The sequence below is a fragment of the Littorina saxatilis genome, linkage group LG1 (assembly GCF_037325665.1).
Source record: "Littorina saxatilis isolate snail1 linkage group LG1, US_GU_Lsax_2.0, whole genome shotgun sequence".
In the NCBI taxonomy this organism is placed as follows: Eukaryota; Metazoa; Mollusca; class Gastropoda; order Littorinimorpha; family Littorinidae; genus Littorina; species Littorina saxatilis.
The window spans coordinates 40,361,198-40,379,722 of record NC_090245.1 but is presented as its reverse complement, the minus strand read 5'-3'; the positions used below and the strand labels follow the sequence as shown (position 1 = coordinate 40,379,722).

Genomic DNA, 18,525 nt, shown 5'->3' with positions numbered 1-18,525 from the left:
CGATTTCAGAAATTTAATTTTAATCATAATTTTTATATTTTTAATTTTCAGAGCTTGTTTTATTTTTTATTCGAATATAACATATTTATATATTTTTGGAATCAGAAAATGATGAAGAATAAGATGAACGTAATTTTGGATCATTTTATAAAAAAAAAATTTAATTACAATTTTCAGATTTTTAATGACCAAAGTCATTAATTAATTTTTAAGCCTTCAAGCTGAAATGCAATACCAAAGTCCGGCCTTCGTCGAAGATTGCTTGGCCAAAACTTCAATCAATTTTATTGAAAAATGAGGGTGTGGTTGAAAACGACGTTAAACACCAAATAAAGAAAGAAAGAAAGAAAGTGCCGCCTCAACTTTTACAAAAAGCCGGATATGACGTCATCAAAGACATTTATCCAAAAAATGAAAAAAACGTCTGGGGATATCATACCCAGGAACTCTCATGTAAAATTTCATAAAGATCGGTGCAGTAGTTTACTCTGAATCGTTCTACACACACACACGCACAGACACACACACACCAAGACTCTCGTCTCGATTCCCCCTCTATGTTAAAACATTTAGTCAAAACTTGACTAAATGTAAAAACTAAACTCTCCCAAGGGAGAAGAAATAGCCATTGCAAAAGATGGTTCTTGTTTGTGTTGTTTCCACTTTCACAAATATTTGGGCAAGCTTTGTTTTGTGTGTGCTTAATAATAAAGTACAGTGAAACCTGTCAATACTGACCACCAAAAGTACCAACCATAATGATACCCTGCTTTACAAGTTTATTTAGGGACTTAGGGCAAGAATTAGCAGATCACAGTTAACTTACAAAACACAAAGAAGTATTCTTTGTGTTGTGCTGTATGAATGAAACAAAAAATAAACAGCTATAGTGCTTTGAAATGTAACACAGTGTTTGACTTAATAAGAGAAGGTTGCAAGGATGCATGCGTGTGTGATGTGTGCACATCAATGAGACACCCCGAACAACTGACAAACATACAATGGCACATGTCTCAAACACTGATAAAGGTTTATGGTAATACCGATGACTAACAAACATCTTTCCTTCTGCCAAACTAAACTAAACATGTCAAATTAAAACCATGCTTTCACAAAACCTGTAGTGTATACTTGCCTTTTAAATCTACTGCTTTTTCTTTTGAAGATTTAAACAACCTTGTTTGCATTGATGCAATAACAAAGGTTAAAAGCACAAGTAAGGATTTGGATCTCTTATTTCCTTCAGGTTGAAAAGTTGTTTACACATACTTTATTTTAACTCTGAAAACTGAGTTTCAAATCATCTGACACTGCGTATAACATATCTTCATAGAAATCATCCCTTTGCCTAGTATGACATAACTTTGCCTTTAATTTTTAAATCTATTCTCCACATTTATCTTTGATGAACAAATGTCTTTTGCAATAGGCATACCGAAAGTCAACCTTACAACAGCAACAAGAATAAGCATCAAAACAACAAAAAACAATAGCTTAGGCTTTACAAGATACAACAGATTATGCAAACTCTGACAAATTATCAGTCACAATAACAAATGGCACTTTTAAAGTTTTGCAGACATAACTCTTAAAACTTAGTACGGGGTTGTATTTTGCACAATTACAAATACTTCTGAAAAAGCATTCCTCGCTTTCTCTTTTTCTATCTCTCTCCACCTCTTACTTTCTTTCTTTCTTTATTTGGTGTTTAACGTCGTTTTCAACCACGAAGGTTATATCGCGATGGGGAAAGGGGGGAGATGGGATAGAGCCACTTGTCAATTGTTTCTTGTTCACAAAAGCACTAATCAAAAATTTGCTCCAGGGGCTTGCAACGTAGTACAATTATATATTACCTTACTGGGAGAATGCAAGTTTCCAGTACAAAGGACTTAACATTTCTTACATACTGCTTGACTAAAATCTTTACAAAAATTGACTATATTCTATACAAGAAACACTTAACAAGGGTAAAAGGAGAAACAGAATCCGTTAGTCGCCTCTTACGACATGCTGGGGAGCACCGGGTAAATTCTTCCCCCTAACCCGTGGGGGGTTCTCCACCTCTTACCTCTCCCTCACACATGAATAGACGCATATAAACATATTCTCTCTCCTTTAATCTGCACAAAAGTAGATAGGTATTCAGCCACAGATAACAGAAAAAAACCCATTTAGTACAGCTTTGTATTAACACATGTGTGTTCAAAAGCACTCGACGCGTATAAAACATCTTTTGCACAACCAATTGCAGGTATTTTTACTCATATACACGTACCAAGGTATCCTTGTGCTACCCTTAGTCTTATGACTAATAGTAATAATCTACAGCTAGCACCCATCTATTTTTGTCTACATGCCAAGTTTTTAAGCCTAAAGTTTTGCCAAATACTATCTGGTAGATATAATGTAAAACTATGCATGCATTAAGGCCTGTCCAGACACTCCCGGCCGACCCTGTCCACATTTGACTTATGCTCAAAACGGCCCCGTTGGGCGCGCCGCAGCGTGCTATGATCGCGAAGTGTTATTTGCAGAAGAATAGCGCGTGTTCTAATTTCTATGACACAGACATAGAACGACGGAAATTTGACCAATCAGAGCAAACCAGAGCGATGACGTCAGCCGCTCGCGGCGCGGCAGTCGAATGCAACTGAACCTTCTTGTCAGGTGACCCGCTCCACTGATACCGCGTTGTGAAAAAAATCGTCGATGTGTGGCCACTCGGCAAATCCCGCGCGACACACAAAACGGCCTGCGGCGCATATACCGTAAAACAGCGTCCAAGTCTGGTCGGCCCTTTAGCCTTCACCGGTTTTGTGTGTAGAATTAGCACACAGGCCTGAAACTGTATGGCAATACTATTGAATTACATGTATAATTTGATATTGATTTGAATACTTCAGGCATCATTACCCTTGCTTCCCCTTTCATCTCCACTGATCTGTTCATCCCCCCATCACTCATAAAGCCTCTTCCTTTTAACAGCAAAAAAAACCAAGTCACATGAAGCAATATAAAAACATTTCACCAATCTGTCGAGTTGAAACTAAAATATCAATCACCTTTGAATCTATTGCTAACATTTTAATTTCAATTAGAATTTTCATGAATAAACTCGTTAAGAAATGTTAAAGCTTCCAAGCTGAAATGCAATCCCAAAATCCAGACTTGGACAAAGATTGCTTGAACAAAATGTCTATTAATTTGGTTGAAAAATAAGGTTGTCGCAGCGCAAAAAGCCTGATATCACGTCATCAAAAACAGATATGGAAAAAATCAAAACACCATCTGGGGATACCATCTGGAAGAACTTGCAGTCTCAGTTTCATAAAGATCTGTCTGGTAGTTTTCTTTGAATCGCTCTACACACACAACCACCACCACCCTCGTCTTGATTCCTGGTGTATCCAAAAAGATTTAGTCAAAACTTGACTAAGTGTAAAAAACAAAAAGTACCATAATAACAACCACAGCCACAGCAAAAACCAACAACCACAACATCAGCTTAAGTCAGTGAGACGGCTTAATGATGACCACAACCTTAAAGCAAGTCCTTCCGCTCTCTGGTGCCGCCACGCTCTCCGTCAGGTATTTCGACCGGATACGATTCAGCTCCGCAAAGGACACAATGTCATCGATATTATGCATAGTGTGGTCAGCATCAAAGATGCAGCTTTTGTGGGCCAAAGCCTCCATGTATTCCAAACCATCTTCCATCCCTGAGGCCACGGCAAGCACACTGACGTCAACTCTGCAGGGCTGGGCGTGGTGCGTCTTGGAACTCACCGAAAGCCGAACCACATCTCTGCAGTTCTCATCAATGTCGTAGTTGCTGGGGATTCCGATCATCTTGGCTGGTGGGAAGCGGACGCCTTTGGGGTATAGTTCTGCCTGCCACTCAAGCATGGCACTGTCGTCAGTCTCTTCAAGTTTGGCGCAGCTTGATTGACACCTGACAGCAAAAGAGGAGGAGGAGAGGAGGACGGAAGCGGGAGTGGAGAAGAAGTAGGTATGGGATGCATAGCGGGGGAACGCTGCAACCTCCTCGATGGTCAGACAGGTGCTCCAGTCATCACAGGTGTAGTTTCTGGGCGTGTAGTACTTGGTGTCACCTCTGCTACTGCCGGGTATGAGACTGGCTGCCGAACTGTCCACAAAGCACCCAAATCCATGCTGCGAATTTCCACCTATGTTGTTTTCACTAGTTGCGGGTGCATCCAGAAACCTAGAAAACCCAGAAAGACAGTTCTTTGAGCACCGAACCAAGGACAGCTTCTCCAAGAAGTCTATTTTGCTGTCAGGGGGAGAGAACACAATACTAGAGTCACTGTTGCGTCGGAGAACACTTCTGCTTCCCAGAAAGTTTGCTCTGGTGAAACTTCTGCTGCCTTTTAAACACTGGCTTTTGACCTGTTCACCAATGTTTGAAGTTTGGTTGGTGAAATTTTCACAGTACACAGAACTTTGGTCAGTGACATTTTTACAGTCCACTGAAATTTGCTTTGAAAGATGCCTACTGCCTTTGCAAGAGTGACTTTTACTATCACCAGCATCACCAAGGCACCATGTTCCTCTTCCATGCTGGCATGTGTGAACCGTCCAGGCAGCCTGAAGTTTGGGGAAGAAGAAGTCGGCATGGCGCTGAACAAATGGGTCTGACTGCAGGAGCAAGAGCTGAGCCTGTTTGACCAAGGGGAGACGAATGTAAGACATGATGCGCAGAGTTGTCTTCTTCTCAGTTGCAGTTTGGGCTTTACTTTGCTTGACTTTGGAGGAGCTTCCTGGAAAAACAACGACAATCTTTATCAAATAGGGCAGAGCACTATTTAAGACCTGAAAAACAACGACAATCTTTATCAAATGGGGCAGAGCACTATTTAAGACCTGAAAAACAACGACAATCTTTATCAAATGGGGCAGAGCACTATTTAAGACCTGAAAAACAAATGCACTCTCACTTATTCTTGTTGTGCATGTCGTCTGCATTTAAAGCACTTGCGTCCCTTTGTTTCTCAGAAAAAGAAAAAAAAATTGTTGTAATAATTTTCATAACAAGGAGCTTGCACAAAACTTGCCCACCTTAACGTCAAACTTTGACCTGACAGACACACTAGAGTGAGAAATGGGTGTTTACATAGTTCTTACTAATCAGTAAATGTTACACAGCTGGGACATTAAAGGATACTTTGTATTTCCAGTGCAATTTTATTTCTCCGTTTGTCTCTTTATATTTCAGTTTTAACGACATGTAAAACAAAACAAAAACATCCACAAAAACAAACAAAAAACAACACCAGAGACAGAGAAGGAGGAACAGATAGACAGTGAAAAAGAGGCAGACACATCACTAACATAGACTGAAACGTCAACACCACAAACAGAAAAAGAATACAGATAAAAATTGCATTAACCCACACCCACCCACCTGTGTTGTGCAGCAGCCAGTGCTTCAGCCCAACATACAGGGAGTATTCACTGTGAATCACCAGATGTTCAGACTGCAGCACTTCTTCGAGCGTATCCACACGCATCGTTAAAAAGTCCTCGCTCTGCATCACATGGTTGAAGTTCAGCTCCACATAACACCTCAAGGTCGATTCAAGGTCATGGTCGTTACACAGGATGGCGTACTGCAGCCATGATATAACCTGCAAAATAATGGCAGAGTCTGAAAAATGTGGGGTAAGACACAAACCGCATTTAAAATTGCCTAACACCAAGCAAAAATGAAACTTTCTTTGCACAGTAGCTCAATTTATACAACCTGTGACTACACATTAATAGAACTACATATGTATGTCCTAATTCCATTCAATCTCAATATGGAATAGGGTCTATTCTGTTTTCGCACAACTGTTGAAAGAAGTCAAAAATCAGACTGGAATGCTGGTTAGCTTTGTTCAGTGTTGAACCCAAGCACTCAAATCTGCAGCAACAGAGCAAAGACTGTCACAGGCATGCCAGTATATATACATGTTTGTTGTTGTTTGCAAACAGTAACATACATACCTTGAGATTCTCCAGGGAAGCATGGCAGTGGGAGAGCATGTACTGTCTGCACACGTTGCCCAGGTCGTGAATGTTGTACTTGTCGGCTAGCGTCAGCACCGGCAACATGCTCGAGTTGTTCAGGTGAATGCTGCCTGTGTACATGTACTGCAGAAATTCTCCAAACACCTGTGAACAATAATGTGAATGTTTTACCTGGAAGAATAAACTACAACAACAAATCGTGAAGATATCTGCCCTTTCCTAGTTTCACATCAAGAAATCAAAGATAAGTTTTCACATGAAGGTATAAGGAGATTTGTGTGGTTGGATGAGCCGAATATTTGCGAATCCAGCATACAGCTTTTTTTTAAGTGGAGAGTATAAAGCACCAACCAGGATCGAGCTCACATGCACACTGCTCAGTTACTTTTCGACAAAAATGTCTTTGTGATCACAGAGATGACAAGAATAGGTTTGTATAACTCTGACCACAGAACTCTGACAAAGAATGAACAAGTTCCCCAAAATAAGCAGAATAAATTACATACCTTGACGCACTCGGGTTCCTCATTCAGCACAATTCGAGCTTTGCGTGCATCTGGCCATTTTGCATCCGTCAGCATGGTTTTGAACACATCACTGCACATGCTCAGAATCAGCTTGTGTGCGTGGAAGAGGCGAACACCAACCTGTAGCTGAACATCACACAGGTCAGCCTGTCTATAAAGCTGGAATAGCTTTTGCAGTGTTGACCCTGAGTTGTCTACCTTTTGCCCACTGGACGCTATGACTTCATTGGCCAGACACTTCCGCTTGGGGTGACTTGGTTCTGATCCAGTCATAATGCTGGTTTTGGTTTATTCAGTGATCTTCATCATTATCTGAAACAAAAAAGTTAAAGGCACAGTAAGCCTCCCGTAAACCATCACAGAGCTCCCCGAGGGTCTACATATAGTACAAGCATACTTCCATTTGAACGCTCACCGAACGGGAACATCCTGGCTGCTTTCTGTCGAGCGTGAGAAATTTTCAAAGAATTTATTTTCGTGGACTTGGTCCTCAACAACAATGGCGCCTCGTTTTGGTGCTGGACGGCTGTTATGAATACCGGAATTCACGCCCGGACAGTAAGCCTCTCGTAAACCATCACAGATACTGTCAGGCTTTTACACACAGTACTTCTTCTTCTTCTTCTGCGTTCGTGGGCTGAAACTCCCACGTACACTCGTGTTTTTTGCACGAGTGGAATTTTACGTGTATGACCGTTTTTTACCCCACCATTTAGGCAGCCATACGCCGTTTTCGGAGGAAGCATGCTGGGTATTTTCGTGTTTCTATAACCCACCGAACTCTGACATGGATTACAGGATCTTTTTCGTGCGCACTTGGTCTTGTGCTTGCGTGTACACACGGGGGTGTTCGGACACCGAGGAGAGTCTGCACACAAAGTTGACTCTGAGAAATAAATCTCTCGCCGAACGTGGGGACGAACTCACGCTGACAGCGGCCAACTGGATACAAATCCAGCGCGCTACCGACTGAGCTACATCCCCGCCCACACACAGTACAAACACCCTTCCATTTGAACGCTCACCAAACGGGAACATCCTAGGTGCCCTACGTAAAGAGCGAGCAATTTTTAAAGAATTAATTTTGCAGATTGTCTCTTTTTGGACCCATCCTGAACTCAGGTCAAACATGAGTTACTTCCCTTCGGGTCTCATTCTATCGATGTAAACTGGCGATAGCCGTGAATCGATGATTATCAAAATGTTTTTGGACCGTGGTGCGTTTTTGCGCTAGACCTAACTTTTAAAATCTAAATAATAAATTGACAGCTTGTTACACAAACATTCTTTAATCATAAAAGAATTCTTTTTTCATCAAGACAAGATCAGTACAATTCGAAGATGTGAAAGTTTGAAAAAAGAAAAGCCCGGAAGCAGGGTCACGCACGGGTCGTAGCAGACGACGGTTTATCAGTGCATATCGCCGTTCCTCTCAACAGTCAAAAGCCATCGCTAGAGTTCTTGTGAACCACAGCCGTTTGTTTCGTGCATAAAAACGTGCTATTGTAGATAAGCTCACATCGAGTCGCATTCAAATGACTAACTGACGACTTCATTGTGAAAAAGGGAAACTGGATCACACGGGTTCACGATGGCTCAGGGGTAAGATAAACCACGCAAAAATAAATTCTTTGAAAATTGTTCGCTCTTTACAGAGCACCTAGGATGTTCTCAATCGGTGAGTGTTTAAATGAAAGGGTGTTTGTACTGTGTGTAAAAGCCTGACCGTATCTGTGATGGTTTACGGGAGGCTTACTGTGCCACCTGTTTTCCCATAACTGCAAATAGGCTTGATTACCCTTGAACTTTAGCGTGTTAAATTCATAGCTCAGAATCCAGTGACATTCTTTACTTATTTTTGATACAAGTCCATGTAAGCAAGCCTAAGAACATTTGTCGTGAAATTAATTGACGGATTGAGCTTCAAACTTAAGCATAATTAATTAATTTGGTTGTTCAATCGACGAAAATGGCGTACGTTGTCAACCATGGGACGTCATTTACATGAAAGAGTTGTCTCCCTTGTCCGATCATACGGATAATTCCTTCTTTGACCCATGTAAACGAAATGCATTCGTACAGTTCATTCCGTAACATCAAAGGGATCTAAAATGACTTGTTATGATTACAGGTGCAGGTTCTACAAATTTGGAGACTTAAATGCCTCTGAATTCTGAGCTATGAATTTAACACGCTAAAGTTCAAGATTACCCAAACAAGCATAAACAATGTCAAATAAGATGTGCTTGCGTCTGTGAAATACACAACCTTGATTCAAAACAAAGCAGACGAATTCCAGGCAGCGAAGCAGACGCAAATGCCAGTCAAGTAACTTTCACTTCAAATGCGCTGCAACCAGTAATTGGGCTGGATACTTTAGCGTTACAAAAGCAAAACCAATTGCGGGTCTTCCTCGAGAAACCCTCCGTTTGACAAATCCAACGGACATCAACTTACCAAAAAGCATCTTGATGGGTTTGTTCTGCGTCTCTAGGACGTCGCCATGATGTGACCCAGAAATTCTCGTGACCTCACGCTTGGAAAGAGAGAAAACGAGAAAACAGTACCCACAATGCAACCTGTGTCGGCTACATACTTCAAACACAGGACGCCGATCATGCAGAGCCTGGAAATAGTTCGAGTTGGCAAAGGCTTACCCGATCATAATTTTCAAGATCATGCCCCTAGTCGACACGAGAAGAGCCTGGGATTACTGACCACAAAGTTTGTAACGCTCTTGCAGGAAGCGAAAGATGGCGTTTTGGACCTGAAAGTGGTGAGTGCCCGTGTGTCGTCTGTCGATCATGCCTTCTCTCCCATTGCAGCAATCGAGAGTGATTTTTGTGCCGCCGTTGTAGCATTCAGAATTCCAACAAACACGGCCATTAATGATTTCATATTTTTCATGTTTTAATAACAGACGGTTTCTGTGGTGTGAGTGCCCTACGATTTATCATATTACTGCCTGACGCACCTGTGTAAACTTCTGCAAGTTTTGTCAAGGGCAGTTAACTCCACTCCGCTTTTGCATCTCGGCGAGCACTTCACACCGGATGAAAGCTGTGTGGAAGTCATAATGTGCAGAAACAATAATGTAGCTTGATAATCTGTTTGGGTTGCATATTATATTTTGAGTTTAAATACTTTATTTCTCTTCAAAAATGTAGATTAGTGTTAGATCTACTATCAGTCCCAACTTCCATAGTATGACTAAATATAGATCACCCTATGCAGAACTTTGACTTTGGTTTGAGAGCACAGGATTTTGAATCCTTTTGTCAGTTTGGAAAATAGAAGCTCAAATTAATCATGCACTTATATAAAAGCTTTAAATCAGAGCCAGACTTTAGCAAGAAACAACTTTGTGGGCAGCCCGGAATGCTGTTGTTTACTTTCAGTTTAGAAAACCTGCCCCACCCCCTTCTCTCAGTAGAGCTGTTTCAGGACAAATAATTTCCATAACGGTTTTATTTCGGTTTTAAATTTCCTGCGTCATATCAGTATTTTGAACCAGTGTACCAACATTTTAGCATTTGATTGTGTCAGGTTCGTTTTCTGTTAATGCTATGAAACCAGACTGTTCCAGTGTTCGTCTTGAGAAAAATGTGGGGGTCTACATGTTTTGCCCCCATGGGCTCCATTGATGCTCTCTGATGTGTCAAAATATCCCCAGCAGTAGAGAAAATATAACAGGATGTCACACTTGTTGCTATGGTTGTATTCCGGTGATTCTGTTGATCGCTAATACATGTACAGTAATAGTAATATATATGTATGGAAATTTACGAAGAATAGCAGGAGGTAGAATGTTAGGAAACGCTACCGTTGCTGATCTTTGGTTCAGTTTTGTGTGTTGCATGTAGTTGACTTATTTGTACTTTGTGGGAAAGTACCGATATTATATTTTGTAAACACAATATTTATGCTTGGGCAAGAATGCAGGTGAACTTTCTAGTCCTGTCAAAACAAGTTGTTTACCAGCTGTTTTTAGTCGTGAGTTCGTGGCGTTCGTTCGGATTAAGTGCGTCGGCGCTTTTGATGTACGTCATAGAGAATGTCGCTAGTTTAGTCCATGCACGGCTCGTATAATGTAGTTGTATCATGTTCGGTCTGGAATATTCTCGAGATTGAGTATTTACTATACAGCAGTCCCTGCAATGTACGGCCCCCGGCGTGAGCGGACACCTGACATGTACGGACACATTTGCTCGGCACGGAGTGTTTTCCTTCTATATTTGCCCCCCCTTAAACGGACACCTGCAAAACGTGGACGCGGACACTCATTTTCGGTCCCAACAGCAGGTCATACCTCCAATGTACGGACAGACCATCGTCAAATTTTCACCACAACAAAATCGATAACAGAGCAGTCCGGCTCTTGGTACAAAGATCACAGCCGCAATGGCGTGACGACAGTCACTGGTAACTTGAGTGCACCTGTACCCATCAGGAGGGGGGAGTAGTTTTGGTCAGGAGTGGAGTACATGCGAAGATGCCAACATGAAACTGCACTGTGCTCATTATTCTTGTCTGTTGGACGTAAACAACAGAAACCACAGTCGATGAAGGTCCTGAGCGAAAGAGAGTGAAAAACCGGCCACAGTTCTCAGCATCGTGTGTCTGTGTGTAACCTCTTTCATTGACAAGATACTCTTGTTTCCCCTCAGCCTTGACCAGTGAGTCGGTTGCCTAATCTGTGAACCCTTCAGTTGTCTTGCTTTGTCAAAAGTTACTGACACAGTCAACTGGTTTTGCTCTGAGTGAACAGTTGGAGCTGACCTCTCTGGCCACAGCCCCAAACAGTACATGGCTGGAGGGAGTGAGAGAGAGAGAGAGGGAGGGAGGGGGGGGGGGGGGTGGAGGGGTAACTGGCTAAACTGGGTGGGGTGTCCGGTGTCACTGCATGTCAGCAGGAAGAGCATTGGAGAGAAATAGAGAGGTGTACTCTTCCACACAATTTCCAAGCATCAGTTGTCACGGCTTGGGGTAGGCATTAGTGAGGGAGAGTGGGAGCTGTGTTATGTACAGTGTATTTCCGACTGAAGAGTGAAAAGTCACTGCCATGCCACATGATCGGCATGCAGTCAATAAAGCCAGACAAGATGAAAATAAATTACATGATTATGACATGCAGCTCTATCTGCTGCTATTTATTCAAACTGGTCTTCAAGCTTATTCTTGCAAGGCATCTGCACACGCTCCTCTGTGCTGTGTTTGTGTGGCTGCTTTCGTATGTCAGTGCATGGTGAGTGTGTTCACTGCCTTGAGGATTTATTTTATCTCTTCTTTTCAACACTTTTCATACAAATCATTTTTACAGAACGTTTAAAGAAGTATTAGGAGTTTATTGTTTAGCAGCCACAAGAAGTGATTAGCATAGACTCAATGCTGTTGTTTGTGTGTCTCTGTGTGTGTATGGGGGGTGGTGTGGTCACCCCTCCCGTGACCGGACACCTGCAATGTACGGACAGTTTTGCTATGGCCCAAGGGTGTCCGTTCATGAGAGGGACTGCTGTATATGCCAGCGCGATTTGAATGTTAAAAAAGCTTCTATTTGAGTTCTGCTAGATGTGCAGTTGTATACACGTGTATGTAATGCTAAATAAATCCTCGAACTCAATTTGACGAGTTGTTTTCTGCTGCTGCGAAGACGGGCGACGTAGAATAAAAGAACACAACTATACGACATTTGAGAACTTGTGGCAATCTCAAGTGTCGTGTAACATACAGAAATTTCAGCTGAAACAGGCAGCAGCAGGCTTCCGTCATTCATGCATCCCAAGTAGATGTCAGTTCATGGCAATAAAATATGGTTTCATGTTTGTATCCATCATGTGCATGGGAACCAAACATGGACAGCAAGCCATTTCTTTCTATTTTATTACTAGTAAAGTACTAGTATTTATCTTGCAGTGTCCCAGTTTTGGGTATTGGTATCATATTGTCCTGTGAGTGTGAGGTTACCCCCATTGAAATTTAGCATGCTTTCTCACTGGGGACATTGAGCTGCAATTGAGGTCTAACGAATGACGTATCACAACGTGCTCGGTCGTCCTTGGCGGTCAAGAAAGCCGCGGGCGCGGCCGCGATCATTGCACAGACGACACTTCTAGACGACCAATATTTTTTGTGCGCATCACGTGCTCCACATAAATTGGCCTGATACGAAGCAATTGGGAAACCTGGATGCACATGATACGAGTTTGAGTACCTTACAGTACTACCACCAACAACAAAAAATGCATGCGTACATACATGTGTCAACTGCATTTATGTTTCCAAACCCTGAGACTTTCGCCGTGAACTTTTGTGATCTTTATATCAATTTTCTTGATTTTTGACTCACATGCAAAGCAAAAGTGAGTCTATGTACTCACCCGAGTCGTCCGTCCGTCCGTCCGGAAAACTTTAACGTTGGATATTTCTTGGACACTATTCAGTCTATCAGAACCAAATTTGGCAAGATGGTGTATGATGACAAGGCCCCAAAAAACATACATAGCATCTTGACCTTGCTTCGAGGTCAAGGTCGCAGGGGCCATAAATGTTGTTTTCACATTTTTCACATTTTCTCTGAAGTTTTTGAGATTGAATACCTCACCTTTATATGATATATAGGGCAAAGTAAGCCCCATCTTTTGATACCAGTTTGGTTTACCTTGCTTCAAGGTCAAGGTCACAGGAGCTCTTCAAAGTTGGATTGTATACATATTTTGAAGTGACCTTGACCCTGAACTATGGAAGATAACTGTTTCAAACTTAAAAATTATGTGGGGCACATGTTATGCTTTCATCATGAGACACATTTGGTCACATATGGTCAAGGTCACTTTGACCCTTATGAAATGTGACCAAAATAAGGTAGTGAACCACTAAAAGTGACCATATCTCATGGTAGAAAGAGCCAATAAGCACCATTGTACTTCCTATGTCTTGAATTAACAGCTTTGTGTTGCATGACCTTGGTTTAAACTGTTTTATTTAACGTTTGTGCATTATTTACAAAAAACGCATATTGAGTAAACAACAACAAGCATAATGCTTATAGTGGTGTTCACTATTTCTAGAAAATTACATATAATATAAATGGCGGCTATTGTACAGTTTAAATGAAAAGCTTGCAAACATGAAAAGAAAATTGAATGAAAATTGTACATCAAAACAAAAATCCGTTTGGGAATACATATATAATATTTATGGTGTTTGCGAGTAAGAGATAGGGAGGGAGAGAGGGAGGGAGGGAGGGGGAGAGAGGGGGAGAGAGAGAGAGAAAGAGGGAGAGAGAGAGAGAGAGAGAGAGAGAGAGAGAGAGAGAGAGAGAGAAAGAGAGAGAGAGAGAGACGAGTAGACGTGTCGATTTTGCTTTCACTTTACATGTTTATCTGTTCGAAACGGCCGGACTGTCCAATAAATTCCTGCACTGTTAAAAAGATTTTTTTGTTAATTTTTGTTTGCAAGGAGGGGTTTCCATGAAGTAGAATATCTGTGTGTATGAGGTTGTTGGTTAGTTTGTTGATTGTGTTGTTTCTTGCAGCTAAGTGTAAACGGCATTCTAGTAAGAAGTGTGTTGCAGTTTCTGTTCCATCACCACAGTCGCATACGCTGTTTTCCGCAAGGTGTCGCTCAACTAAGTCTTTCTTTAGATCACTAATATTAAGTCTCATTTTTGTGTGGATTATTTGTGTTTGTCGACTGCCACTGTAGAAGTAAACGGGAATTTGTGTGTCGTCTTTTGTTAAGTAATGTTTAAATTCCCCGAGGGAGTCAGTTAACTGTATTTGTTCAGGTAGTTGGTTCCAGAGTACTGTTGTCGAAGGAAAAAAGGATGTTTTGTACGTTTCTGTTCGATGTGGGGGTATACTTCGTTCTAAGGGGCGGCGTCTGTGGTAGGGGTTGTTGGCTGCTACGAGAGGTGGGAGTGCTGCTTGTAGGTATGGGGGGGTCTTGTTGTGAATAATTTTATGGAACATTGTTAGTTTATGACGGTTACGCCTTTCAGATAATGATTGGAGTCCAGATTCTCCGTAAAGCTTAAAGTGACTGGTTCCGCGGACAGCTCCGATGATTGTTCGTATTGCATCTAGGTTTAACTTTTCGAGTTCATCTGTTAGGGTTTTGCTACAATTGTCCCATATTATGTCGCAATAATCAAAGTGTGGTAGAATGAAGGATTTAAACATAATTTCCAATGATTTTCGACTCAGTCTATATTTGTATGTACGCAAGCAAGCTACGAGAGTTCTGCACTTTGCAACAAGAGATTTTATATGTTCATCCCATTTACAGTTGTTTTGTATTATTATTCCTAAGTGTTTGTGATTTTGGGAACTTTCAAGGATGGTATTGCCAAAGTTTAGATCTGCGATATCAGGGGTTCTTTGTGTACAAAAGTTCACCAATTCAGTTTTTGCATGGTTAAATGCTACCTTCCATGTTTCTGCCCAATTTACAATTTTTTCAAGATCTGAGTTTAAAATTTCGGCACGGATGTTGTGATTGGCTAAAGACAAGTACATGCTAGTGTCGTCAGCAAAAAGCTTAATCGTAGATTCTATGTCACGTACAATGTCGTTTACATAAATTAGGAAAAGCAAAGGTCCAAGCACTGATCCTTGAGGAACTCCCGCTACTACTGGAAGATAAGTTGATTTACTGCCTTTTAATACAACTGCTTGCTTTCGATCTGTTAGGTAGTCTGTAAACCAGTTTAATAATGGCCCATTAATTCCAACGGCTTCGAGTTTATGCAATAAGCCCCGGTGCCAAACTCTATCGAATGCTTTTGATATATCAAAGAAGATTGCTTGGGTAGTTATTCTATTATCGAGTGATTTGCATATGTCATTGTATATTGTAAGAAGCTGGTAAACAGTTGAGTCTCCAGGGATGAAACCGGACTGCGACTCTGTAATGATATTGTTTTGTGTTAAGTAGTCAAAGACATGAATTTGTATGCATTTCTCTAGTGTTTTGCCAACACAGCTTAGGAGGGAGATTGGACGATAATTACTACATGTATCTTTGTTTCCCTTTTTATGAACTGGTGAAACGTGGGCTATTTTCCAAACTGACGGAAAAAGTCCTTCACGTAAAGACCGATTAAACAGTGCAGTTAGGCTGTCACAAATCACTTCGCAGCTCTCAATTAAAATTCTATTGTGGATTTCGTCTGGACCGACTGCTTTTGTTTTGTCTAGTTTGTTAATCGTATTTATAACTTCTTCGACTGAAAGTGTGAGAGTGTTTATTCTGCAAGGAAGCCTTGGTACTTCAGGAATGTCTGACATATCGTCTTCGACAATGGACTGTTGGATAAAGAAGTCGTTGAACAAGTTTGCTTTTTCTAGGTTAGTATAGTAGGTTGTTCCGTTTGACGTCAAAGGAGGAATTTCATTGGGGTTTGATCCTTTCTTTGATAAGAATGATTTAACTAGTTTCCACCAATTTTTAGTACCAAAGTTATCTCCACTGGATACTTTTTTGTCTAATTCTTTTATATATTCTAATTTCCGATTTCGAATTGTGTCAGTATAATTATTGCGAGTCATACGAAAGTGTTCCCAGGCCTCAGGTGTGTTTAGTCGCACTGCTGTATCGTGAACTGATCTTTTTTTGTCGCGTAGTTTTATAATTTCCTCTGTCATCCATGGTGCGTCTTGATCGCGAACAGTTATTGTCTTTACTGGCATGCATAGTCTTGCGACACTTAACAGCTTTTCGGAAAATGACCTGGCTGCTTCGTTGACAGTGTGTAGCGTTGCAATGCTCATCCAGTCGATTTTCCTCAGTTCGGTAAGGAATTTTTCTTTGTTTAATTTGGAATAGTTAAATATTGTTCTTTTAGATGCAGGAGTTTTATGTATGTGTTTCTTAATTGTCGCACATGGCACAGAATGGTCGCTGCAAATAGGGGGTAGAACGTTAATGCTTTGCACGATGTCTACACTCGAGGTAAGAATAAGGTCAATGCATGACGATGTTGTTTCTGTAACGCGGGTCGGAAGTGTAACTAGTTGTTGTAGACTGTTTAGAGTGATAATATCAAGAAGATGCTGCGACGGGTTGTTTGTAAAATCTGAATTGAAATCACCAAGAATAATAAACATATGCTCTGAAGCGGCGACATTTTTAATTGACTGATCGATGAGTTTCCAGTATTCTACATTAGAGTTAGGCGGCCTATAAAATGTACCTATTAACAACGTATCCTGGTTTAATCTAGTTTCAACCCATACGGCCTCAAGCTGGGGGATCAGAAGGTCATGCCTTGGTTTGCACACAAGAGTGTTTTTCACGTATACTGCTACCCCGCCGTGGGGGTCGTTAGGTCTGTCTTTACGAATTGGGGGGTGATAACCTTCAAGATGAATGTCGTCGTTAGACGTGGTCTCCGAAAGCCATGTCTCTGAGATCGTTATAATATCGTGGGTACTAGTCTCTGTTTCTATTATATCTAATTTGTTTCTGATACTTCTAGCATTTATGTGTATAACAGATAGCTCGCTAGGTTTCTTAGTTCGTGACGGTCCAGGGTTCGGGTGAATGTCGCCAGCAAGGCAGATCAGATAGCTGGCAAGGTTAATAAGTATTATATAGAAGAAGGATACGCTAACTGGTGCAATGTGGGTAAGTTGATTACGTGGTTTAATAGATTCGGCTTGTTGTGTCACATTCTTGGATGGGGCTGTCTTTCGACCGAGTAGATGCGATTTAAAGAATGTTTGGTTAGATAAACAATGGAGTAACAACGCAAGATGATCGCCTTCTTTGCCCATAAAAAGCAATGCGAGAAAAGAGTAAATATTTGAAATATTCAGAAAGTTTAATTTTTTATTGGACAGGCCGACCGCTATTGAGTGATAACCCCCGATTCTGGCCCTGTAACAAGCTAGTGATACAAACATTATGTCACAGTTTCGCTAAGGAACACAAAAGGAGACGGGGCCAGAAGCGGTGGCGATCGTTCACACTGGTCTCTCGGAGGAAGCACACTCTTGGACGGAGAAAAAAATGTCTCTATCAGGAAAGGAGAAAGAGGACAGTTGGGTGAACAGAGCAGAAATATCGAAGTTCTAAGTAGGAATGACATTTTTAGGATTACGTTCAGTGTATAAATTGGAACAGAGCGATATGTCTAAGTGAAAAAGCAACTTTAAAAGAAAAACTAGAAAAGAAAGTAAATATAAACAATATGGAAAACTCGCAAAGAACCAACAGAAAGGAGAACAGCAACAATGAAGTACGATCACAAACAAAGGTGTTCATGAAAGTCAAGGGTAGAGTTGAATTTGAGCAGCAATGCGAATACAATCAAATCAGACGAACTAGGTATCTTGGTGGGCATTTACAGTGGTGTTTGTACATATATATATATATAAGATATATTGTATCACATAGACGCGTTAGATAGGTGTACTCATGGATACAAAAAGATACAAATAAGAATACAACCATAACAACAACTATGCCTATGCACTCACCCACACAGTAAGTCAATCGAAGGAAAATAGTCCAAGTCAATCGTAGGATAAATGTACTTGTGGGTACAGAAAGTATACATACAATAATGTCAACCACGACAACAGCCATGCGCGTACACTCACGCACGCACACGCACGCACACAGACACACACGCACACACACACACACACACACACACGCACACACGCACACACGCACACACGGTTGCATGACCTTGACCTTGGGTCAAGGTCACATGTAGTTTGGTAGGAAAAATGTGTAAAGCAGTTCTTAGTGTATGATGTCATTGCTAGGTTTAGTTATTTGACCTTGACACTGAATGTCAAGGTCATGTAAAGGTCAAGCATGTGAGTCGTATGGGCTTTGCCCTTCTTGTTTTTCAGGACATAAAAATAGGAATGAGAGTGTCACTGTCAGTTAGGCCTAAAAAAAAAATAGGAGTGGTTACGGTAACCCGACATACCTTATTTTTAGGGGCCGA

At 41.2% G+C, this 18,525-nt stretch overlaps 2 protein-coding genes across 2 annotated transcripts in view; one reads left to right on the top strand and one right to left on the bottom strand.

The window, feature by feature from the left end:
* Positions 1-887: 887 nt before the first annotated feature.
* Positions 888-9,089, bottom strand: LOC138969543 (uncharacterized). Its single transcript, XM_070342373.1, has 5 exons — positions 9,021-9,089; positions 6,543-6,875; positions 6,013-6,180; positions 5,429-5,651; positions 888-4,784 (listed from the first exon to the last, which is right to left on the bottom strand). The coding sequence occupies exons 2-5, from the start codon at positions 6,834-6,836 to the stop codon at positions 3,514-3,516; spliced, it is 1,956 nt and encodes a 651-aa protein (XP_070198474.1). The 5' UTR covers positions 6,837-6,875; positions 9,021-9,089; the 3' UTR covers positions 888-3,513.
* Positions 9,090-9,120: 31 nt separating this feature from the next.
* The window catches only part of LOC138969566 (transcription factor E2F5-like), a 41,094-nt gene continuing 31,689 nt past the window's right edge, over positions 9,121-18,525 (top strand). Inside the window, exon 1 of the mRNA XM_070342409.1 lies at positions 9,121-9,339. Coding sequence (XP_070198510.1) covers positions 9,136-9,339 — 204 coding nt within the window. The 5' untranslated portion in view covers positions 9,121-9,135. The remainder of the gene's footprint in view (positions 9,340-18,525) is intronic.

Excerpts from the sequence above, each read along its gene's own strand:
- LOC138969543 (XM_070342373.1), bottom strand. The coding sequence starts at position 6,836 with ATGACTGGATCAGAACCAAGTCACCCCAAGCGGAAGTGTCTGGCCAAT. Across the intron at positions 5,652-6,012 it reads CTTCCCTGGAGAATCTCAAG|GTTATATCATGGCTGCAGTA; the intron begins GTATGTATGTTA and ends ATTATTTTGCAG. Across the intron at positions 4,785-5,428 it reads CTGGCTGCTGCACAACACAG|GAAGCTCCTCCAAAGTCAAG; the intron begins GTGGGTGGGTGT and ends TTGTTTTTCCAG.